Below are 24,594 nucleotides of genomic sequence, written 5' to 3'. Positions count from 1 at the left end.
ACTTAATCATAAAACTTAATGTGGTAAAGCTTGAAGGAGTTTTACTCAATGCACTTTACTGTGGTCCGTCTTTGTGGCGCTTAGTGGTTCCCATCGCTGCTCTGGTCTTTGCTTCCTTTGAGTTTGTGCAGTAGACAGAGTAACCAGTCAATGTGCCATGAACCTCTGCTTTGTTGCAGTCCACTCTAACAGGACAGGGAGCTCCTTCAGGCCCCTCGCTATAAAACTTCAGCAGGTCAACGTCAGCCTCTCCTCGGAGCTGGCCCTGGAGTGGTGGGTGGTGCGCGAGTGCCGGGAGGGCAGTGAGAGGGCAGGTCCCAGCTGTGACCACATCAAGCTGGTCATCTTCAACGACAAGGTCAGCCCTTCCAGTGTGGGCTTCCTCGCAGGATACGGGTGAGTGAGGCCCGCTAGTCATTGCTACACATTAATGAATGGATTTATTTAATACCTTCCGATTTTAAATGCTTTTTAAAGGCAGTTACAGTAGGAGTATCAGCCTAGGTTTGAAACGCTTGGTAAGCACTAGTATAGAGAGAAACTGACTGCTAACAGCGTTCGCCCCTGCCTGTCTCTCCCCTCTAGCATCATGGGCCTCTACATGTCGGTGGTGCTGGTGATCGGGAAGTTTGTGCGTGAGTTCTTCAACGGGATCTCACGCTCCATCATGTTCGAGGAGTTGCCCTACGTGGATCGTGTGCTCAAGCTGTGCACCGACATCTTCGTGGTGCGCGAGACCGGAGCTCTGGAGCTGGAGGAGCAGCTCTTCTGCAAGCTCATCTTCCTGTACCGCTCCCCCGAGACCATGATCAAGATGACCCGCGAGAAAGAGGACGGGGGGAGAGACAGAGCCAGCTAGGCACTTACAACAGGGAGTCGGAGAGACCGACTCCACCTTCGTGTTTGAACATGCTGGTTAGCAATGGTGTTGGGATGTTATTCTATGATGAATCTGTAACTCATTATAATAAGACAGAGTGCTATAACACTCACCATCTTCATTGAGGAAATAGTGAAAACGAATGGAAGAATCGACACGAGATGACAATTATCAGCAAATAACTTGTGCTGTTCTAGATCTAATCAGACAACCTTGCATGCTGCTCTTACACCCTTCATTCCATTTTCAGTTTTGTTTTTTAAAAGTCAAGTCTAAGGACAGGAATATCGGACGGGTCGTTGAACCCGGAATTCCACCTCCTTGCCCTCACATTCCTGCAGCACTGCCACTGAAACCTCCACACGTCAGACCGGCTCTCTGTTTCATCTCTCCTCTAAGCCCGGGCTCCAGTCTGCTCAACACTGTAGTCTCTGTGGGTTACACACTGCAAGCATGAGCAGTGTTTCAATATCCACACATTGACACAAGTCCTTTTTATCAAATCTTCAACATTTCCAGCATAGTGAATAGCCTGCACCAGGAAGTATGTCTAAGTATTTAAATAGGATGGTATTAGCAGCACAACGCTGGCTGCTCAGTGTTGGTATGGAGCATCCATGTACATGTTTACACTGTGCAAAAAAAAGCTTGTAAATATTTTGAGCAATTCTTTTTATTATTGTTATTATCACTATTATTATATTGTTGTCTAGCGCTGGAGAGCAGCAGGGATTGTAAGTTACAAAGCCAGCTTTAGAAACGTCCTCGTGGGATTGGCAAGCCGCTGTACATTGTGAGAGCCAGCTCAGGAAATGCGGGGTGAGAGTTTAAACGACATTCTGCATTAGCACAATGGAGCCTGTGCTTGCATGCCTCATTCTTAACATTGTAGTTCATTTATGGTGTGCGTCACTCAGCTGTCATAGGAATAAAACAGCAGTGAGACTATCTGGTGTTTGTTTGTCTGTTAGACATATATGTATGAATAGTAGACGTGTATTTTAGAAATATGAATGTTTCCCATTGCAGAGAATGCATAGGTTTCCTATCTTTTGGTATAATTGTAGACGGTCACGACCCCTATTAGGACAACTGCATGTTACCTTAGTTACAATGAATGCTAATGCAAGTCTGTCAAAACCTACAGTGACGCCAGAAGCATTGCAAGGAGTTCTTTAAACCAGCAGTACTCTTCTCTAATGAGATTTAAAATAATCAACCACCAGGTGCCGCTAAAGAGTCAAATCCAAAACTGACACACTCACAAGCAAGGGGCAAACGCCTGTGTGAAAGCTTATGTAAAAAATAAAACCACTTAACCTTTTTTTCCTTTGGAGTTCACTATATTGACATGTGCCACAAACCCTGCATGCCAAGGAAACGTGCAGCCAGACGTTGGTTCAGCCCTTTAACTGCGTCGGATCTCAAATAGCATGTGCTGAATAACATGTAGAGCCCTGCCCTGGAGAGATAGATTCCACTGTGTCACTTATCAGCCTCCACATGCTGCCAGCTTGGGAAACTGTGCGATTCATTTAAAAAACAAACCTGCATGGTTTTCCTGCATTTTAAAACACACGACTCAATTACTTAGCAGCCTTTTCTGATTAGTGTCAGGCTCACAAACCTGATGGTTTGCGGGTTGCTGAAGGGGAGAAAGTTTGTGTCAATAATACAGCTGAAACTAACATTGGTGGATCTATAAAACCTGTCTGTCACAAAACTCTTCTTTGCTATAAAACGGAATGCATGGGAGGATGCATTCTATAGAACAGGCCTGCTTGTATTGTCATAAACAAATACCAAGGAATGATATTTTGGTGTCAAATGAAAATGTTTTTTGGGGATACTAGCAGCATTGAAAGACCTAAGTGGGACCTAGAATTAAAGTAGAAAGTATTAAGGATTATTTGTAATATTCATAAGCAAAAAATAATCTAAGCTTTATTTGACATTTAAAAGCTTTTTTTTAATGTTGTTATAAATGTTGTATTTAAAAATGTGAAACAACGTTTTGGTTCGTCTCTTTATTTACTGCGTTTTACTAAGTCAATTTACTATTTACTATTTACTAAGTCAAACCATGAAGGAAAAGCTGCTGTTGAACACTGCACAGCTCCAAGAACACATTGCTGTTCACAGGCATAGCAATTCAACTCTCTTTTAATACAGTGTGTGGTTAGAGAACGACAGAAACCAGCCGAATGAAAACTGTTCCTGCAAGCTGAGCCACACCCTCCATGCAGTATAAAAGCCCTTTCTGGTCACTCAAGTGTTAAGGGCTTCAGCTGAGTTACACTGCCTCAGTTCTGTGTCAGAAAACATTCTGTCCAAACTCCAAGATGCGTGAGATCGTTCACCTGCAGATTGGCCAGTGTGGGAATCAGATCGGATCAAAGGTAGGGCCGTGTTCATCTTCTCACTATTTTTCTGTTATAGAAGTGATCAACAGTCCAGGTATTATGTCAAGCCTCAAAGGGCTTCCTGTAGAGTTTTTATTTTATAATGTTATCTGATGTGTGTGTGTGACATTCTAGTCAGGTCAATTGCTGTATTAAAAAACATGCACACACAGGACAGGGGTGCTGTGATTGGTTAAGCAGGCACAAAACAACTCCTATTAGAGAATCTATTTTCTACCCTGTGGAAATTCTGTTCTATTTCAATGGATTTTCAGCAGCGCTGTCGTGCTTTCTGGTCAACCCATCTATCATCCAAACTCAAACGCACCCCCATCAAGTTTGCACATGGAGGTTAGAAATGCTAACTTGAACAGGGTATTATAAAAGCGTGAAGGCTGGTGGAAATGAGGAAGTTAAAATAAATCAATTAAAGCACCACTTGTTTGTGTATTTGAGTCATAGACTGCAGAGTCCTGCCTGCAGGTACTCTTAAACATCTTGTTGATTTCATATCACCCTACCACAATAAAAAGGACAATGTTTATTTTAAACAAGGTTATGAGGTTCCTGTCTTTCTGGTTATCACAAACCTGCACATTTCTAGCACTGTGCTATTTTATCTACAGAGAACCACACCACGCAATTTAAACATGCAGACAGTCACCTCCATATAACCCCATAACTATCACTAAACATCATCCTGAGTGAGCAACATAATTGGGAGAGAGCATTTCTGAACACCACATGTAACAATGTAAGGATGGCCTTGGGACAGACTAGGTGTTGCCTCATACCACTAGATTCTGATACGATCAATAAGTCTCATCACACATTGGACACCAATGGTTCCCATAGGGATATACTTTCACTACCTTAGCTAGTCTGGGAAGAGCCCTCAAATGCAAAGCAGAAACTTACAGTAGAACATCTAGAGGCTGTGTGAAGCACCGAAACAAACAAACAAAAAAAACAGGCACAAAAAATATACAAAACTGCTTGAGCAGCAGCCTTTTATTAAATCAAGGAACTACAGGGGTTTGCTTGTTGAATGAATTGGAATCACAAGGGGAATCTGCTGGAAACTGAACAGCCAGACCGGACTTCACACGCGAGAACCACCTTCCAACGCTCCAAAGCAAGCCAGATCCTAGAAGAGAACAATAAACAAGGTTAGATTTCTACTGGTTTAAAGTCAGATTCAGACAACGCTTCAATTAGACAGGCAAGTCCATCATTAGTCTGCTACGAATTGAATCAGCTCAAACAACGCCCCCTGCAGAGCAAGTACTGCCACTTTGGTAATGATGCAAAAGCAAACATCCCTTGGTTAAGGACTTGCAAACATTTTACCCATTGAAGGAACTGATAGGCTATAGGAAATGTTGCATCTCTTGCAGATATAGGGGCAGTTTGTTCTCTCTCTGTATAAGATTATCTGCATGTTAATAAAACCTGATCACTGTGCTATGAAACTGTCACGTCTGTTGCTTCTACACTCAGGGTCTCAATAGATATTAAGTAAACAGTAGGCTTCATTTTTGTACACCGTGCGATCTTATTCTACCAAAAACATTCCAATGAAGCCCCGACACCAGCCTGTCCCTGCGATGCAAATACAGAAACTCAGCACACCGACAGGACTGCTGTAGACCACACCATAGCTAGGCGGAGTGCTGCAGACCAGGCCATAGCTAGGCGCAGTGCTGCAGACCAGGCCATAGCTAGGCGCAGTGCTGCAGACCAGGCCATAGCTAGGCGCAGTGCTGCAGACCAGGCCATAGCTAGGCGCAGTGCTGTGCAAATGCAGTGGCTCAGTGTCCATGAGAAAGCCAAAGACGTTTTACGATTGTAGAAATATGGCAATTGGTGAGCAATTGCAGCACAAGGCAGGATTTATTATTTTTCAGGGCATTCACTTGTTCCCCAAACCCTCCAAATAGGAATACCCTGAACTCAAACTATAAAGGGAGCATAAACTAATATCTGTAAACAGGTCTTAATTATATAAATAAAACCAGTAGAAAGTTTCTGATTCGCAATACTTACATGCTGCTGCCTTTGGCGGAAGGACTTTCACGCTGAATCCAGCAGCCTTCTCTGCAGCCGCTTTATACTGTGGCTTCAGTGCGGACCGCACGGCCTGGGCACAGATCGCAGAGTAGCGGATATAGCTGGGGGGAGTAATAATACAAAGTGAATAGACTTGATCCGTGTAAAATAAAACACGATTTTAACCCGATAAACCAAACGAGTTCAGTGATTAGGAGGACGGCCAAGCTGATAATCGACCAGACATTTCTCTTAATATCTGAACACGAATTACACTTTATAACAATCGCATCTGAATATAATCGGTGCTTTTGAATAAAACATGTAAATATCACACTCATCTTATATGGAGGGGTAACCCTAAATACAGATATACAGTTTAATCCAGGATTGTTATCATCAACTGCCATGTTTAAACGTGACAAGCCTGCAGTGCGCATAGTATAGGCCAATACTTCAACTCCACACTCAAGGTGAAGCAAGTCACAGCGGCGAAACGCAGGACTAAGCCCGTATCAACGTGTACATTTTTCAATCAAGCAAGCACATCGCCCCGGACGAAAAGTACACCTGAATCCGCAAGTTACACATTAATAGCGTCAATGCCGCAGACCGGCTTTCAATTCAACAGGGCAAGTGCGCAGCGCCCGGGGATCAGCAAACTGAACTCCAGAGAACATGCGTGGAGACCGTAGCATAGATTTCAAACCCCTTCTTGAACTAAAATAAACATCAAGCACAGCTTCGTTTACCTGAGACCAGCTTGCCTCCAGTAAGACACCATTTTCAAGCAGCTCCGATAGTGCCGTCCTGTCTTTAGCAGCGTCAAGGACAGAGTCACAGCGGATATCCTGTCCCGTCTCTGTCACCGGCAGCGCAGCGGACTGGATAGATTTTATACTGGGTGAAACACCATGTCATGTGACCAGCGCCGAGGCGCAAACGGGTTTGCGGGGTATAGAACAGAAAATAACTCTATATACAGAAATAATAGGCTAAATCTGCATATATATATATATATATATATATATATATATATATATATATATATATATATATATATATATATATATTTTGCGCATTTTATCTGGCAAATCTGGTCCTCCTTAAAAAAAAAAAAAACTATTTCCATATCTGTTTGCTAAAATAAACAATCTAGTCAATTAACAGTTTATTAGCTATTTGTTAATCACATGTATTTATACAATAAAACTCCGTCCACTTCTTTCCTTCGTTCGGAAAATCAAGACCTCCGACCAGCAGGGTGCGAAACACCGATTACCCGGGACTTTAAACACCATTGACCTTTGCGATCATTTACCCTATTCCTGCATTAAATAAAACAAAATGTTATTTAAAATTAAAATACTTCTAAAATATGTGTGCGAATACAAGAAATTAAACCCAATGGGTATTAGCTAGTGTAAAAATAACCCCAATGCAGCGCTGTGTAAGCGGGTTTTGTAACGCGGCTGACAGAGGACGGGGGAAGGTATTAATCACAGTTCAACATGGCGGCTCTGCGAGCGGTGGTGTTGGCAGGGTGCGGGAGGAGCCTCCTTAGTACCCCCAAAACCATCCACACTTCCCGGGTAAGGGACTGTTTCGCGCAGGAAGAAAGCAGAGCTATTCTGTGTGACTAACTATCGAAATTGCCGAGTAATAATAGAGTTTAATTGAAAGAAAAAAGGGGTATAGTACAGCACCGGCAAGGTCATTCGTGTGCTTCCAGTGAATGACTTTCCCACCGGTAATATTAAGACAGTACTGTAGGCGCTTCGTGTTGTGCACATAGAGGTTTGCTTAATTGGGCTTAATCTGTTTTGTTATGTATGAGATGCATTTTAAAAGGCTTACGTTAAGCGCAATGCAGCTTCACTGATAGTGTTGTAACTGTCAACCCTGTCATGTTAAATAAATAAATAAATAAACAAACAAACAAACAAACAAACAAAAGCGCCACGCGAGACAGTATAATCGGGCTAGTAATAATACTAATAAATACTCTGAGATTTCTGAGGACGAATGTGTAACATCAGTGATCGCAGTGGTTGTGTGGGGTCAGGTGGCAGGCTGGCCCGTCCTATACTAGTCAGGAATACCGGTATAATGTGAGATTGCGTTTCAGCTCTGTTATAAGCTGTGGAATAGTCCAGTTTAATTGATTGAGATATTATTTGTCATTCAGAGTCCTATGCGTTTGAAATGTGTTATTATAAAGTCCTTGGCTTGGGGGAGTATGGAATTCGTGATTTTCAAAGTTTGGTAACTTGATGAAAAAAGTCACTATGACAATATATGAATTTGCAGGGTTGTCAGGATCAGTCCATTTCAAATCTGTTGTGATATTTATATTATTGTAGTTTGACGGTGTTGGTAGGTCAGTTAGGTCATGTCACAAGGACATCAAGCGACTGTTTGACAAGTTTTCACCCATATCCTTTGTTAATTGATCCTGATGAAATTCCCGATTTGTATTTGTTTGAAATGGCGGAATTGTGGCTGGTTTGGTCAGTTTTAGATAGGTAAGATGTGGCCAGCCACCAACATGCTGGTAACCCTTGGTGTGTGTGTTTAAGATATGATCTCATCTCAGCAAATACCATTGGGTATCTTTCATTGCTAAGAATTCGGCTTATTGCTATTTCTTTAAAAAAAAAATAATAATAATTGGGTGCATTCTGAAAAGTGGCATATCTGTGGGTAATTAAAGTTGGGGGCAGTGATAAGATTTGGTGGAACTTACTCTAATGATTGTTGAACTGGCAAGGCCATTCCTTTGATGACTTCTGGAAAGGTTGTACAACCCTGGCCACTGTGATGTTGCTGTCGTTGGGCTTGTGCTTCACAGCAGTGTCATGTAGGAAAGGAAATAAGATTCCTACTGCATATCAGTTTCACCCATTCCAGGTTTTACTACGAGCTTGATTAGTCGCAGCCCAAGATTCGCTGGGTATATTGTACAGTGTAACTGCACAGATCTCCTAAAGGCTGCTGCTGCTGTGTATATTGTACAGTGTGACTGCACAGATCTCTCCTCCAGGCTGCTGTTGCTGTGTATATTGTACAGTGTGACTGCACAGATCTCTCCTCCAGGCTGCTGCTGCTGTGTATATTGTACAGTGTGACTACACAGATCTCTCCTCCAGGCTGCTGTTGCTGTGTATATTGTACAGTGTGACTGCACAGATCTCTCCTAAAAGCTGCTGTTGCAGTGTATATTGTACAGTGTGACTGCACAGATCTCTCCTAAAGGCTGCTGCTGTGTATATTGTACAGTGTGACTGCACAGATCTTCCCTCCAGGCTGCTGCTGCTGTGTATATTGTACAGTGTGACTGCACAGATCTCTCCTAAAGGCTGCTGCTGCTGTGTATATTGTACAGTGTGACTGCACAGATCTTCCCTCCAGGCTGCTGCTGCTGTGTATATTGTACAGTGTGACTGCACAGATCTCTCCTCCAGGCTGCTGTTGCTGTGTATATTGTACAGTGTGACTGCACAGATCTCTCCTCCAGGCTGCTGTTGCTGTGTATATTGCACAGTGTGACTGCACAGATCTTTCCTCCAGGCTACTGCTGCTGTGTATATTGTACAGTGTGACTGCACAGATCTCTCCTCCAGGCTGCTGTTGCTGTGTATATTGTACAGTGTGACTGCACAGATCTCTCCTCCAGGCTGCTGTTGCTGTGTATATTGTACAGTGTGACTGCACAGATCTCCCCTCCAGGCTGACTCTTGAACAGCCGTTCTGATGCTGCTTGTTTTTGTCTTCTTTCTTTCCTATGATACTCCACAGGCCAGCATGTCCTTTGCCAGCCTGTCCCGTGGGAGGAAGGTGGCTCTCTCCACGCTGGGCGTGCTCGCCGCGGGGGGAGCTAGCTTGGTCCTTGCTCTTCACCATTCTGTTAAAGCTTCTGAATTGGAGCTCCATCCTCCAAGCTACCCCTGGAGCCACGGCGGCATGCTGTCCTCACTCGACCATGCCAGGTGAGCGGACCGGGAAACTGCTGTCTGACTCCTCCTTTCACCCCCGGACACGCCTGTTTCCAATGCATTCAGTTACACTTCCAGCACTGCTTCAGCCTGTGTCCCATTCTGCATTCTTTTAAAACTACTGGTATGCTGCCTAACGGTACAAAATGCTGGGAAGTGAGTAGTAGATTGAGGACTAGCCTATATCAGTGGCTGGGAATTCCCTGGCAGTGGCTAGCTGAGATGCTGCTGCAAGACGGTGCCTAATCTGACAGCTGTTATACGGTAGGGTCTAGATATAGAAAACTGAAGCGTTGTGGTCATGAGGTCAAAGCCTGTGCTTTTCAGTGAATAACCTGGGTGCTGTGTCTGTCCCTGCAGTGTCCGCCGTGGTTATCAGGTGTACAAACAGGTGTGTGCAGCCTGCCACAGCATGGAGTACCTGGCCTTCCGTAATCTGGTTGGGGTGTCGCACACAGAGGCTGAGGCGAAGGCTCTGGCTGAAGAGGTACGCTGTTCAGATGTGTTTTCAGTAGACCTGCTTTTAAAACTGATAGAAAAACAAAGTTATCTTGCTTTTGATTAATGGCACCAGCTTCAAGACCAAAAGTATTGTGTGGCACTCTTTTTTAGATTTGTTTGAAATTTCATAAACCAAAATCTGAAAAGCCAAAACACCTTTTTGAAATAAGCAGTTAAACCTGCCACATTTAGAGCTGGCAAGCATTGCATATTGCCTTGGTATAATAGGCATGAGATTGCTTAGTGCCAGCTGACTCTGTAAGCAGGGTGATTTTTAACAAATCTAATTGCTATTGTCATTTTAGGAAGACGAATTAAACTGTGATGCATTTATCTTAAGTCCGTAAAGCCAAACCGCTACTGCTAGCTCTGCGTATGTGATGATATTCCAGAGTCCTGGTCTTCGTTTCAGTGTTGTGGTATCTGTTTGAACTCAGCTGATTCTGTTTACAGGTTGAAGTAGTGGATGGTCCTGACGACAATGGAGAGATGTTCACCCGTCCTGGCAAGCTTTCAGATTATTTCCCCAAACCGTACCCCAACCCCGAGGCTGCCAGAGCAGCCAACAATGGAGCCCTGCCTCCTGATCTCAGCTACATCGTCAATGCCAGGTCACTTTTACTGTCTTTACTATAGATGTGTTCCCCCTCAGGGCAGGTTCGTGTACAGCTGTCAGATACCTGTTATCATAGACACAGCGCATGGTGGCATTAGGCACATTTTGTATTGTCAACAAGTTGTTGATCTTGAAATGTCTTGATACAGTCAGACTGCTCTTAATGTATGTGTTTGACTGGATTTGTGGACAATGTTGGCTGATGTACTTTTACATCCAAGATCTTTCAGCAGGTATGGAAATTAGACTCCTGTTGCACAGCAGTTTGATCCATTCCTGGTTTTACTATGAGTTTAAGACAGACCTGAGCTTGTTACCTCTGCACGTGGTTAATCAAGCTCATAGTATAACCTGGAATGGGTCAAACTGCTATGCTGTAGGAAGTCGTATTCCCATCACTATGGGGAATAATTGTGTGTTCATTTCTGAATAATCCAAATCCGAAACTGCGTCCTGCAATGAAATGTGAAGGAATGTGTTGGTATTGTGTGTTTCCCTGCAGTTCTGTGATTGCTCGCCCTGTATTCCATGCCCTCTCCTCTTTGCCCCTGCAGGCACGGCGGTGAGGATTATGTCTTCTCCTTGCTGACTGGGTACTGCGACCCCCCAGCGGGAGTATCTCTTCTGGAGGGCGTCTACTACAACCCCTACTTCCCGGGACAGGCCATTGGAATGGCGCCCCCCATTTACAACGAGGTCTTGGAGTATGATGATGGTGAGACACTGTCTGTTAAACACTAAACTGGAATGAGAGGGTTCACCAGCTTCAGATCTGCCCAAATCCTCCACTCCACCCATTTTACATTTTTTCATTCATCAGTCCTTGCTTGTTTTTTTTCTTAACTCGGATGACTAGGAAGGTTGACATGTAATGCAGATATTTATAGATTTTATACATATGTCATCAACTCCAGCCGTCCTGAAGCAGATGCTTCAGCCTAACAAACTGTGTTCCATATTATACAGAACAGACTCCTGCCAGTTAAATCAATGTATTTATTTATTTTCATTGCTAAACAGTTTTGTACAGAAATACTGCATTAGTTAAGTGAAGGAGTTTACAGTTTTTTATACTGATCAGTGAAGTATTTATGTAGTACTGGCTGACTTGCAGAGGTGGTCCTGTTTTGTACTGCAATTCTGTGTTGGTTCAGTTTATTTGTTTTTTTTTCCCCTTGCAGGTACCCCAGCTACCATGAGTCAAGTAGCTAAAGACGTGTGTACTTTCCTGCGCTGGGCTGCAGAGCCCGAACACGACCAGCGCAAACGCATGGGACTGAAGGTAAGATTGCCTCTAAAAATCAAGAGCAATATCTTCTTGTACTTCTGTTCAAGTCAAGAGCAAGGTCAGTCTGACCCCGTGGGCTGTATTTACCTCGGTTTGGGGCTCAGCGGTTATTGCTTGTATAGGCACAGAATCGTGGAGCATTGAGTGCATAGTAGATTATTTCACTTCTGGCACTGGAGTGCGTCACAGCGCTATTTAGACTGCCATGCTGTACCAGAAAGTGTGCTTGTGCAGAAGCCACGTGTGCACCTTGTTGTGTTACTGCTGTGTTTGCCATAAAGGTGTTGTCATTCTCTTTTCAGCTGCTCATGGGTTCCGCTATCCTCGTGCCCCTGGTGTACTATCTGAAGAGACACAGGTGGTCAGTGTTGAAGAGCAGAAAGATTGCCTACAGGCCGCCTAAGTAAACTGCACCCTCCAAGCTGCCTGTCCTTACTTCAGCTCAGATGGAGCAAAATCTTCCAAAAGATTTTTTAAATCTTCCAAAAAAACAGTTGAAATCAGTAGTAGAAGTCCTGTGTTTTCAAGGTGACAGTCTTTCCCTTCAGTTGCTGCTACACGTCCCCATGACAAACAGACACACGCCATGGTTAAAGAACATACATTACACTGTCAAATAGCAGTAACTTCTTAAGAAAAAAAAGGAATCCATATGAAATGTTTTGCATTCTTTGTTTTGGGAATATGGCTGCTCCAGCTACTGTCAGTAATGCAGTATTCTCAATTGATCTGCCCGCTGAAGTGAGCTGTGGTTGCTGTATCTTAATGGTTCTGTACACTTTTTGTGTAAATATTTAATAAACTTGTGCACAATAAAATGCAAAAGCAATCCTAACGGACTGGCACGTTCATTTTCTGTGGGTGCTCCTGAATAAGACATTGTTCATGTAAAGCACTAGGTTAATTTGAAAGCACAAAATTTTTTTTTTTTTTTTTTTTTTTTCTTTATAAATGTTCTGTGTTTTGAATCTTACTTCCTCACTTGGTAGGCCATTCTGTCCAAATTATAACATTTAAAAAAAAAAATAGAGAATAATAATAATAATGATGTAAGTTCTGTTGTAAACACACTCTTGCTTTGCTTCCTTGTTCTTCTGTCTGTGCTCAGCCTGCTCCTCACCTCTTCAGTACTTCCTGCTGAACTGAAGGTAACAAACTGTGTGTGGAGTAGACTGTGCAGTGTACAGACTTGTATAAACAGTTTAGTGCAGTAGACTGTACAGTGCAGAGACTTATTTCCAATTGTATAAATCGTGGGTGCAGTAGACTGCAGTGTACAGGTTTGGTATTTCTGTTGTATAAATCGTGGGTGCAGTAGACTGCAGTGTACAGGTTTGGTATTTCTGTTGTATAAATCGTGGGTGCAGTACACTGCAGTGTACAGGTTTGGTATTTCTGTTGTATAAATCGTGGGTGCAGTACACTGCAGTGTACAGGTTTGGTATTTCTGTTGTATAAATCGTGGGTGCAGTACACTGCAGTGTACAGGTTTGGTATTTCTGTTGTATAAATCGTGGGTGCAGTACACTGCAGTGTACAGGTTTGGTATTTCTGTTGTATAAATCGTGGGTGCAGTACACTGCAGTGTACAGGTTTGGTATTTCTGTTGTATAAATCGTGGGTGCAGTACACTGCAGTGTACAGGTTTGGTATTTCTGTTGTATAAATCGTGGGTGCAGTACACTGCAGTGTACAGGTTTGGTATTTCTGTTGTATAAATCGTGGGTGCAGTACACTGCAGTGTACAGGTTTGGTATTTCTGTTGTATAAATCGTGGGTGCAGTACACTGCAGTGTACAGGTTTGGTATTTCTGTTGTATAAATCGTGGGTGCAGTACACTGCAGTGTACAGGTTTGGTATTTCTGTTGTGTAAATCGTGGGTGCAGTACACTGCAGTGTACAGGTTTGGTATTTCTGTTGTGTAAATCGTGGGTGCAGTACACTGCAGTGTACAGGTTTGGTATTTCTGTTGTGTAAATCGTGGGTGCAGTACACTGCAGTGTACAGGTTTGGTATTTCTGTTGTGTAAATCGTGGGTGCAGTACACTGCAGTGTGTTGTATTTCTGTTGTGTAAATCGTGGGTGCAGTACACTGCAGTGTACAGGTTTGGTATTTCTGTTGTGTAAATCGTGGGTGCAGTACACTGCAGTGTACAGGTTTGGTATTTCTGTTGTATAAATCGTGGGTGCAGTACACTGCAGTGTACAGGTTTGGTATTTCTGTTGTATAAATCGTGGGTGCAGTACACTGCAGTGTACAGGTTTGGTATTTCTGTTGTGTAAATCGTGGGTGCAGTACACTGCAGTGTACAGGTTTGGTATTTCTGTTGTATAAATCGTGGGTGCAGTACACTGCAGTGTACAGGTTTGGTATTTCTGTTGTGTAAATCGTGGGTGCAGTACACTGCAGTGTACAGGTTTGGTATTTCTGTTGTATAAATCGTGGGTGCAGTACACTGCAGTGTACAGGTTTGGTATTTCTGTTGTATAAATCGTGGGTGCAGTACACTGCAGTGTACAGGTTTGGTATTTCTGTTGTATAAATCGTGGGTGCAGTACACTGCAGTGTACAGGTTTGGTATTTCTGTTGTGTAAATCGTGGGTGCAGTACACTGCGCAGTGTAGACACTTGTTGTATAGACTGTGCAGTGTACAGGTTTGTTATTTCCAGTTGTAGTGGTACAGCAGTAAGAGAAGCAGACTGCACTGGCCTGTAGTTCACACAGACAACGTGTTTGCTGAACTCACTCCAGAACAGCCCTGCGAACCAAGCAGCAGCAATCTGCTTGTGAAATTGACAGGCTTCAAATATTGATTTACAAAGAGGGGATTAAGAAATGTATTAAACAATAAGAAAATGCTGAGGGGGATGATGACGTTCATCTAAAGCTTATATAAAATGTGTGTGTCCTGCTCTTGTGTTTTCTTAACTGTTACACATGTGGCTTTGTAAACTCCCATCAGCTTTGAAAGAAAGTTGGGAGTGTGTTTGTGGAAACGCACTACACCGATCTAATGCACCTTCACTGCTGTACCAGAGAGCATGAATGTCAAGTTTCAGAAATAACATACTATAAAGGGTTTTAACAGGGGTGAATTTACCAGTCAACTCTGCACCTTCCACAGCATGTGCTTCAACAAGCTACAGTTGTGGAAAAGATACATGGCTAGTTCCACAGACCCTGACTCCCACTAACCCTGGAATCCTGTGTTAATTCAGGCACAGTAATCGGAGTCAGTAAAACTAGCCAAGGCATTGCAGTGGTTAAAATGCTATTTATGTAACATTTGAAGTTATGCGCAATTACACGTTGACCTTTAAAAATGACTCAAGATTGTAGCAACGCGTTGACAAGGTTCTGACAGGTTAATCACACCACAGCGTCAGCCCTAGCAGTAGACATAATATTTCTAAAGGTTACTGGCAAACAGCCAGAATGTGTTGTACTACATTGCATAATATTACACTACACGACACGACATGACGCACACGCGTGACTGCCTTCCTCTCTTGCGTGACAGGTCCTCATTGTGAATGACAATGTGTTCCTCAGCGACTCCTCCGGACAAAGAAAGGTTAGATTTGACTGCTTCAGGCGTTTTCTTTATAAATTTAAACTGAGACGAGACAGCGCTGTTTTTGAAAGAGAACAACCTGGATTTGCTGAAGTGTCATTCAAATCAAGGGGATTCTGCTTTGGCAAGGTTTCTAGAACAGTCCCCTGATTCGGATGGACTCCAACTCCCAGAATGCACCTTTGCCTTATTTAAAACGTCACTGGAGACTGGGTGGTCACAGCCAATCAAATTGCAAAACGAACCATGAAGTACCCCGGAAGTATGTAAAGGAGGAAGGTGTTGTGTTGCTCTGTATGGGGGGGTAGTGAAGATGGAGGCTCTCAGCAAACTTAAACAGTTTGACGCTTATCCTAAAACGCTGGAAGATTTCAGGGTGAAAACATGTGGCGGAGCAACGGGTGAGTTCTGATGCAGTCTGGTTGTAAAACAGTATGTATTTGTTATTAGGGGATCTTAGTTAAACCGATGACTCGTTTTTCAAGTCCTTGCTTCGCGGAGTCTGTATCTGTATCGAGTGCATTTTAGGTAATGGAGTTGAAAGAATGAGTTAATGTATAAATTCGGGCACTGCGTTCCAGAGCAAATGTCATTCACAACTGGCTTTGCAGTCAAAGGATCAAAAACATCAAGGCTGGTTTGCGGTTGGTTTCAGTGTTGAGGTATAGCAGGTTGGCATTTCTGACATAGGTAAGAGGGATTCCTGTCAGACCAGACCTCCTTCAGCGCGCCATGTTTCCAGCACTGACCTCGAATTCCGCTCTGCAACGAAGGAAGCAACGTTCGACCTGAAAACTCGTGGCTACAGTCGAATATAAATGCTGTAAAATTCGCTGAAGTAGATACAGTCGAATAGAAATGCTGAACCCGTGCTAGTTTTTCAGACAGGTCATTGTATGTAGCACGACGCGTGCAGAAATGCCCAACTCCTTGTCATTGTGTTTTATTGACGCTCGAAGGGCGCTATAAAATGTTGCCTTTGCTTGTCAGTGTGTATCATCATAGCAGTACTGCGATTTTAAATTGCAATCCACTAACTCATGCAGTCTACAGTCTACTTTGTCTTGCTGTAATTCCACTTGGCGCACTTCGTGGGAGGTCCAAGACCAGTTATGCCGGTGGGTTATCATCTTGTGGTTTCGTTTTACCTGTAAGGTGTGTTTTCCATTCAGCTCGGGGAGAAGGCAACAAACCCTTAAAGATCTTTAGTGTTTAATGTTAGCTTGTTCTGCAGGCTTGTCCTGTAAATCTAAGCGCTTTTTAAATATCTGTTTGATTTCTTAGTCTCCTGCCACACGTCATGCATTCCAGTCGCACAGAGGAATCCTGCGTGTGTTTGCGCGAGCCCATAGTTCGATCACCTAACGGACAGTCAACAGGGCCTGCTTTCTGGGGGATTAGTGCAATTGTATTGCCAGTTTAAAGAAAGAGTCCACATTGAGTTCATAATTAAGTTTTTAAAGAAAACTATGCCTGTAAGATTTATCTAATCCTTAAGTACTGGAAAGGACAGGAATGCCTCAGAGAATGGAAGCATCTAATGCTATTTGTATTACAACTGGAGAGGCTCTACCAGCCAGATACAGGATAATTAAATGACTTCCTTACTGTGGGGCCCATTTATAAATTAATTACCAAAATAGATGCGTCATTTATATTGTCGGTATACTCTAGCGAATAACAAAAAAAAAACACTTAACAGTTGCTATATCCTGATATTGCTGTGTGTAATAATCACCACTGACAGTATGGGGGCGTGGGTTTTGATTTCTACATGTGAGAATGCTAGTTGGATATTTGAGAATGTTTGGATTGTAAGATTGCATGCATGCTATTTAAACATGTAACACAAATATTGATATAAAAAAACTATTGTAGTTAACTGTGACTTGCTTTATTTCTCTCTCTCTCTCTCTCTCTCTCTCTCTCTCTCTTTCTCCAGTGACTATTATCAGTGGGCTGATCATGCTGATCCTCTTCTTCTCTGAGCTTCAGTACTACCTCACTAAGGAAGTAGGTTCACCTCCTGTATTTGCATTGGGGTTAGGGAGGGGGCTGCACTGCTGTATGTGCATTGGGGTTAGGGAGGGGGCTTCACTGCTGTATGTGCATTGGGGTTAGGGAGGGGGCTTCACTGCTGTATGTGCATTGGGGTTAGGGAGGGGGCTTGACTGCTGTATTTGCATTGGGGTTAGGGAGGGGGCTTGACTGCTGTATGTGCATTGGGGTTAGGGAGGGGGCTTGACTGCTGTATGTGCATTGGGGTTAGGGAGGGGGCTTGACTGCTGTATTTGCACTGGGGTTAGGGAGGGGGCTTGACTGCTGTATTTGCACTGGGGTTAGGGAGGGGGCTTCACTGCTGTATTTGCACTGGGGTTAGGGAGGGGGCTTCACTGCTGTATTTGCACTGGGGTTAGGGAGGGGGCTTCACTGCTGTATTTGCACTGGGGTTAGGGAGGGGGGCTGTATTTGCACTGGGGTTAGGGAGGGGGCTTCACGGCTGTATTTGCACTGGGGTTAGGGAGGGGGCTTCACTGCTGTATGTGCATTGGGGTTAGGGAGGGGGCTTCACTGCTGTATGTGCATTGGGGTTAGGGAGGGGGCTTCACTGCTGTATTTGCATTGGGGTTAGGGAGGGGGCTTCACTGCTGTATGTGCATTGGGGTTAGGGAGGGGGCTTCACCTTCTGTGCAAAGCTGCTGATGCATGCACACCTCCTTGACAGTGTGACAGTGTTCACAGCTCCAGTGTTGTCTTTTCTTGAATCACGTTAGGTTTACCCAGAGTTATATGTGGACACATCCAGAGGAGACAAGCTGAAGATCAATATCGACATCCTCTTCCCCCACATGCCATGTGCTTGTGAGTACAAAACTCTGACAAACCCACTTTACAAGCAAGGAGCAAGTGCATAGGCTGGACCTCCGGGTTTGTTATATCACAGCCTATTTCAATAGCCGTTCTTTTCAAACTCCCTGTGTTTCTCAGATCTAAGCATTGATGCAATGGATGTGGCTGGAGAGCAGCAGCTAGATGTTGAGCACAACCTGTTTAAACAGAGACTGGACAAGGAAGGAAAGCCAGTGACTCCAGAGGCAGAGAAGCACGGTGAGTACCCTCGCCCGGGGCGATCACATTTTCCTATCTTTCTTAGCTCCAGCCTCGTTTTTGGAATCGCATAAGCAAAAATGATGTTCTCAGCTCTAGCCACGGCCTAATTCAGCACTCAGTGCGATGCAGTTGTTTTTTTTGTTGATGGGAATATCCAGTTGAACAGACAAGGTGAGTTAATGTTGTTTGTGCTCTTGTCACAGTGTATTGTGGGTACAGTCGTTTGGAACAGTGTTTGACTGCTCTGGTCTGGTTTCTTTAAGAGCTGGGAAAGGAGGAGCCCGAAGCTTTTGATCCAAGCAAACTGGACCCCAATCGCTGTGAGAGCTGCTACGGAGCTGAGACTGAAGATCTCAAGTGAGTTCAATGAGCAGTAGATTAGTTTTTATTCTTTTTTACTAGTTTCATTCCTGAATATCTGTAAAAAACGGAATTTACCAATCTAGAGCAGGGTTGTGGTCAATTCCTGTCTTCAGTTTCAATTCCATTTCCTTTCAGAATCAGTCCTCAATCTCAACTCCGACTCCAACCCCAACTCCAGTTCAAATTCCTTCGAAGGAACTGATATTGGAATTGATATGTTAGAGACCTAACAACTGCTGTCATTCAGAGCCAGTTTAATTGAAGTAATCTGTTGCCACTGTGAGAAGCTCATTTTAACCGAATGCTTCCAATTGCAGTTGTATTCAGTGTTGTGCAGGAATTGATGTAAAGAGAATTGGAATTGATTTTTATAAAGGAATTGGAATTGCAACAAAGATCCCCAGCCCTGGTTGTGTTGAAAGATGGCAGTCTGAGTATGAAAGCTGGCTTTTTCCCGGCGCGTGGGCAGGTGCTGTAACTCTTGTGATGATGTGAGAGAAGGCTACCGGAGGAGAGGATGGGCCTTTAAAAACCCGGACACCATCGAGCAGTGCAAGAGGGAGGGCTTCAGCCAGAAGATGCAGGACCAGAAGAACGAAGGCTGCAAGCTCTACGGATTCCTGGAGGTCAACAAGGTACCCGGAGCACTGCCCTGCCCCAGACAAGCACCGTGCACTCCGCCAGCACCGCCCTGCCCCAGACAAGCACCGCGCACTCCGCCAGCACCGCCCTGCCCCAGGCAAGCACCGCGCACTCCGCCGGCACCGCCCTGCCCCACGCAAGCACCGCGCACCCCGCCGGCACCGCCCTGCCCCACGCAAGCACCGCGCACTCCGCCGGCACCGCCCTGCCCCACGCAAGCACCGCGCACTCCGCCGGCACCGCCCTGCCCCACGCAAGCACCGCGCACTCCGCCGGCACCGCCCTGCCCCACGCAAGCACCGCGCACTCCGCCGGCACCGCCCTGCCCCACGCAAGCACCGCGCACTCCGCCGGCACCGCCCTGCCCCACGCAAGCACCGCGCACTCCGCCGGCACCGCCCTGCCCCACGCAAGCACCGCGCACTGCATCGGCACTGCCCTGCCCCACGCAAGCACCGCGCACTCCGCCGGCACCGCCCTGCCCCACGCAAGCACCGCGCACTCCATCAGTCACCTTTAACAAAAGCCTTTGAGCAAGCTGGCAACTCTCAACGCTGCAGAGCTCTGTTTAGTTGGTGGATCTTAGTGAATGGGATCTTCCTGTTCAGTGTTTGTATTATGCAGTAAACACACTGATGTTTGTGTCTTTTAGGTGGCTGGAAACTTTCATTTTGCACCAGGAAAAAGCTTTCAGCAATCCCACGTACACGGCAAGTATTTCAATGTGCAGCTTTCATGTATTTAAATGGTTTCAATGTTTGACATTAGGGTCTGGAATTTACAGCAGCTTCCTCACGTGGTTAGTCTACTCTGATGCACAGATATTTCCTTGTTTCAAAGCCAGGTACAAGTCACTGTGATCTTTAAGAAGGCATTTCATTTTGTAGTCCCCCACTGGTGTTAGAACGACTACTGATTTCAGTTGCAAAGGTAGCCTCATGTTTCATAGCACCTGCTGCCCTGTTTGTGAGCGTACTGTCTCATAACATTGCTGTTTTGTGCACTGTATTTTAAAACCGCTTGGAATTTTTAAAAATGTCGTTTGTGACTGGTTTGCCACCGCAAATTCCCTTGTGTGCGCCTGAAGGTGCACGCGCTTCCCCCCTGGCGTGACGGGAGAGCATGCCACTGTTCATCTGTCTGTCCACACTGAACCTCTGCTTGCTGTGTTTGTTTGCACTGCACTCAGCTGTACTAATTCATCACTTGCATTTGCATTCTGTTCCTTATCTGGTATAATTAGAGCAGCGCTTTTATTTTTAATCGCAAGCTTTTGTACCTTGCCGAGTTTTGCTGTTATTAAGTAAACAGCAAGCCTCTGTAGGCACTGGTCCCTTTGCTTGTTAGAGTTCATTGCATTGTATCTTCTGCAGATATACAGTGATCCATTAAAGATAAATTTAATTAAAAGAGAGCATTGGGTCAATATTAACAAACATAGCAAGAGCTTGCAATATTGAGCTGTAAACTGGTATCTATAATAATGTAGGGCAGAATAATGAACTTTAACTTTGCAGCTGCCTGACTCTTATTACATTAGCCTGTAGAATCCCAACGCAGTGTGACGTTCCGCTGAGTGACACCTCCTGTATAACACAGTACTGAATGGAGTAGCACGTTGCAGGTGTGCTGCAAATATGCTGCAAACGTGTGTTAGCTTGTAGATGTTTCTGTTTTAATTCCTATCAGGATTAAGTAACAAGGTATTAATATTCCAGTGCAGAAATGTACCTTTCTGAGGCGTGATGCCAACGTGCAGTATTTACACCCTGCGTCACCAAGCAACATAAGTCAACATTAGTGCCACGGCTATGCCCGTGTCAGCTGGTGAGATCGGGGCTCTGATTGGTTCATGTGTCTGCCTGTGGTGAATAGACCCTTGAAACAGCGGTAGGCTGGTAAAGGAGTCCTAGCTGTGATTTGAGCAGCGTGAAGTTGTGGCAGGAGTCAGGAAGAAGCGCACACAGGGCTGATGTCTTCACTTTGTTGTGACGTTCTGTCCTCTTTCTTTCTCTTCCCTTTCTGCAGTACACGCTGTGGAGAGTAAGTTGCTTTTTTTTTTTCTTTTTGCATAATTTTACAGGATAGGGATCCCAATATATTCTTGATCCAGATTGTGTGGCAGCTAATTGATTTTTCCAGTGGAAACGCAGCTCTACACCAGTGTTACTGATGCGCTGGTCTGCATTTTCTCGGTTACTTAACTGCAAAACCCTGTGTTTGAACTTTTTATAACTGTTGCTCTGTTGCTTTGCTAATAATCTCTGTGTTAAGTCTGCTTTCAAACCCCCTCTGTTAATAAACTTTTATTTGTGCTTGCTATTGAACCCAGTTAAAAAAAGAATTACCAGCGAAAACTAACACAACCTTGTTTACTCACAGGAGTTTCGAATATCCTGTAAAAAATGTACGATGCCTAGAAAATATCTGATTTTTGATGTTAAAATGTCAGTAATCTGTCCATTATGTTCACAATTCCTTTTCTTCTTTTAGTTCATGACCTGCAGAGCTTTGGACTGGATAATGTAAGTATTAAGGCTGTAGGTAATAGTCTCTTTACATGTTCTCTTTAGGGTTAACTAGATGGGTCTGATTCATAATGTACTGCAGAAGCGCCTTCAGTCACTACATGTCTAATCAGACCATGTTAAGTTGCTGATCTGAGCTTTACTGTATAAAGCAGGTATCGTTTTTTTATAGTCCAGGCAGGGCAACTTTTCCTATCCCATAATAATAAAAAGGTGACCGCGAGCGGATGTTAACATTATTGATTTGATTGTATTGTTTCCCATCTAGATAAACATGACTCATTTCATCAGACACTTGTCGTTCGGGAAGGATTACCCAGGAATCGTGAATCCTCTGGATGGAACTAACGTAGCTGCAGAGCACGGTAGGGTCACATTGCTGATTAAAGAGTATTGAAGCACAGCACTCATGCTAGCTCCTTCCCAAGCAGCTGGTGATGAGGCACAAACCATATACACCGTTTGCAACCGGTTGTATTGCATTGTCCGACTTGCTTTACAGACCCACTCTGTACAAAGCTTTCACTCTAAATAGACATTACAATATCCCCTTGTAAAAAAGCATAAAGACCCTGACCCTCAGACCCAGCCTGCAAGGTCTTGTTTCGATTCATTTAAGTGGTATAAAAGTCATTTTCCAGGTTCTGCCTTTTCACTACATTTTGAAACTAGCTTCATTTGAAGGCTGCAGTAAAATGTGCTATTTAAAAACAGAGATCATGTACCGTGAAGTTTTTTTAAATTTATTATTTCAAGTTCTAAAAGAAATAACATGTTTTTTGTTTACATCGATTCATTTTTCTTTTTCCCTCTCAGTTTGAGACTTTTTTCCCTCTTTCCTGTAATGTAGCTTATTAACACACTTATTTGAGAACTTCTATATGTACAGAAAGCAGTAGTTGCTAAGTGTTTGTTTTTTCTGCAGAATCAGGGTGAATTCTAAACCCCACAGTCTTGTAGAAAGTGCAGATTGCGTTTCAGCATCTGATTCCCATTCCGATCGCCATAAAAGTGCCAAACGTGCCTCCGCTCTGCAGCATGGTCTTGCCAACCCCTCCCATTAGTTCTCTGCCTCTCATCCCTATCCTGTAGAAAAAAAAAAAAAAAAAAAAAAAAAAAAAAAAAATCAGAAAACACAAAGACTCAGAGTTGTGAATGGAGAGCTCAAATTGAGACCACGGGTCAGGCTGCTTTTAAATCAGACTTATTCATGAAGGTAGTGTAGAACTGTTGTTATCAGGGATGGAAAGAAGACTCTCGGTGCACAGCAGTTTGACCCAGTAACGGTTCTGCTAGGAGATTAATAAGACGCACATGGTCTTGTTACCTAGACACAGTGTAGGGCTAATCAAGCTTGTAGTAAAACCTGGAACGGCTGAAACTGCTGCGCAATAGTCTTCTTCCCAGTCCTACGGTACCTGAGACAGGAGAAGGTGCCGAACATCGCTCCGGCTGCCATCCCTACGGCAAAGCCCATCATAAAGCCCATTTTAACCCTGTCGAAGCATCTGGGCTGGGTCTGCCCGTAAGGTCCAACAGCAACCGGCATCTGGAGGAAACCAATCATAAATAAAATAAATAAATAAATGAAAACGGTAATAATAGTAAACATTTACAATCCTACCCTGGCGTTGTGATTTCACAAACTGTTACGCTGGTTTGCCAAACAAATAATTAAAATATCACGTACGCAGAAATGGCTTGAATTTGTTTGTTTTTCAAATACTCCGTGATGCAAAGTTTGAAGCGAAAACTAGCATGCGTGCTTCATCCGCGGTACTGCACTAAATGAGCTCTGTGTAATCCAGTACCTTGCGTTTTTAATTTAATGTTGCTGTTGGCATTTTGTGTCACTGGTTTAATTTTTCACTCAGTAAATCCATGTTCTGACGTGTTGTACCTTCACCTCGGACTGGACGGTAAATGTTGTCGTTTTGTGATGGCTAGCGCGTTTTTAAAGGGACCTCCTTACCGTGTATGATGGATTCGTTCTGTTTTACCAGAGCAGTCGCGTCTCACGCTTTTTATATTCGTGTTAAACCCTCGATCTCCACACACGACTCCGTCTCCTTTAGCAAGTGGCCATCTTATATCCTTTACAGGAAGCGCTGTCAATGTAACGCACTGAAGTACCCCCATCACATGACCAGAGACACGACTCTGACTCGTGTTGTGGAAATGGCGACACCTAGCGGTTTAGGCTTGCTAACATTTTTCCAAAGAATACCACAAAGTGGAACCTTTAATTTTACCACTTAATGAAAGTTATTATTATTATTATTATTATTATTATTATTATTATTATTATTATTATTATTGATGTTGCTGTTATCATCACTGTTCTTATTGTAGGATAGTAATTATTTGCAGGCTCCCCGTGAGTCCTTCATCTCAGTACGTTTCCTCTGTTGTTGTTGATGTGACTGAGAGATTAAGTTGAGTTATGGCTGTATTAAGGCAGCAGAGCTGTGCAATGTGTTCAATTTGTTTTAGTTTCCATGATGTACCAGTACTTTGTGAAAATCGTCCCGACAATATACGTGAAAGCTGATGGAGAGGTAAGTGCAATACAGCAGGATATGAAATGTGATCATAGAGTAGTGTGTGTGTATATACTGTGTATATGAAATGTGATCAGAGTA

At 43.9% G+C, this 24,594-nt stretch overlaps 4 protein-coding genes across 5 annotated transcripts; 2 read left to right on the top strand and 2 right to left on the bottom strand.

Moving 5' to 3' along the window:
• Window positions 1-4,265: 4,265 nt before the first annotated feature.
• atp5f1e (ATP synthase F1 subunit epsilon) lies at window positions 4,266-6,192 on the bottom strand. The gene is made up of 3 exons (XM_041258480.1): window positions 6,084-6,192; window positions 5,329-5,453; window positions 4,266-4,429 (listed from the first exon to the last, which is right to left on the bottom strand). Coding segments are annotated over exons 1-3 (159 nt in total). The 5' UTR covers window positions 6,116-6,192; the 3' UTR covers window positions 4,266-4,427.
• A 626-nt stretch (window positions 6,193-6,818) lies between these two features.
• On the top strand, window positions 6,819-12,566 carry LOC121319455 (cytochrome c1, heme protein, mitochondrial-like). Its single transcript, XM_041256901.1, has 7 exons — window positions 6,819-6,923; window positions 9,130-9,320; window positions 9,687-9,813; window positions 10,281-10,438; window positions 10,998-11,158; window positions 11,625-11,725; window positions 12,034-12,566. Exons 1-7 carry the CDS (start codon window positions 6,843-6,845, stop codon window positions 12,136-12,138), a joined length of 924 nt encoding a protein of 307 aa, XP_041112835.1. The 5' UTR covers window positions 6,819-6,842; the 3' UTR covers window positions 12,139-12,566.
• A 2,710-nt stretch (window positions 12,567-15,276) lies between these two features.
• LOC121319453 (endoplasmic reticulum-Golgi intermediate compartment protein 3-like) lies at window positions 15,277-24,594 on the top strand. 2 transcript variants are annotated; one of them, XM_041256898.1, is made up of 11 exons: window positions 15,277-15,709; window positions 17,251-17,321; window positions 18,083-18,170; window positions 18,297-18,416; window positions 18,683-18,776; window positions 19,252-19,417; window positions 20,077-20,134; window positions 21,453-21,467; window positions 21,918-21,949; window positions 22,221-22,317; window positions 24,446-24,594. In XM_041256898.1, exons 1-11 carry the CDS (start codon window positions 15,622-15,624, stop codon window positions 24,577-24,579), a joined length of 963 nt encoding a protein of 320 aa, XP_041112832.1. In that variant the 5' UTR covers window positions 15,277-15,621; the 3' UTR covers window positions 24,580-24,594. The 2 variants fall into 2 exon arrangements, with proteins under 2 accessions (XP_041112832.1, XP_041112833.1); XM_041256899.1 differs by lacking the exon at window positions 21,453-21,467 and having other exon boundaries at window positions 15,278-15,709.
• LOC121319454 (reactive oxygen species modulator 1-like) lies at window positions 22,708-24,123 on the bottom strand. The gene is made up of 3 exons (XM_041256900.1): window positions 23,925-24,123; window positions 23,371-23,501; window positions 22,708-23,038 (listed from the first exon to the last, which is right to left on the bottom strand). The coding sequence occupies exons 2-3, from the start codon at window positions 23,499-23,501 to the stop codon at window positions 22,930-22,932; spliced, it is 240 nt and encodes a 79-aa protein (XP_041112834.1). The 5' UTR covers window positions 23,925-24,123; the 3' UTR covers window positions 22,708-22,929.

This window comes from Polyodon spathula, chromosome 8 (assembly GCF_017654505.1).
Source record: "Polyodon spathula isolate WHYD16114869_AA chromosome 8, ASM1765450v1, whole genome shotgun sequence".
Classification (NCBI taxonomy): Eukaryota; Metazoa; Chordata; class Actinopteri; order Acipenseriformes; family Polyodontidae; genus Polyodon; species Polyodon spathula.
The sequence above is the reverse complement of the archived record's forward strand: the minus strand, read 5'-3'. Positions and strand labels throughout refer to the sequence as shown.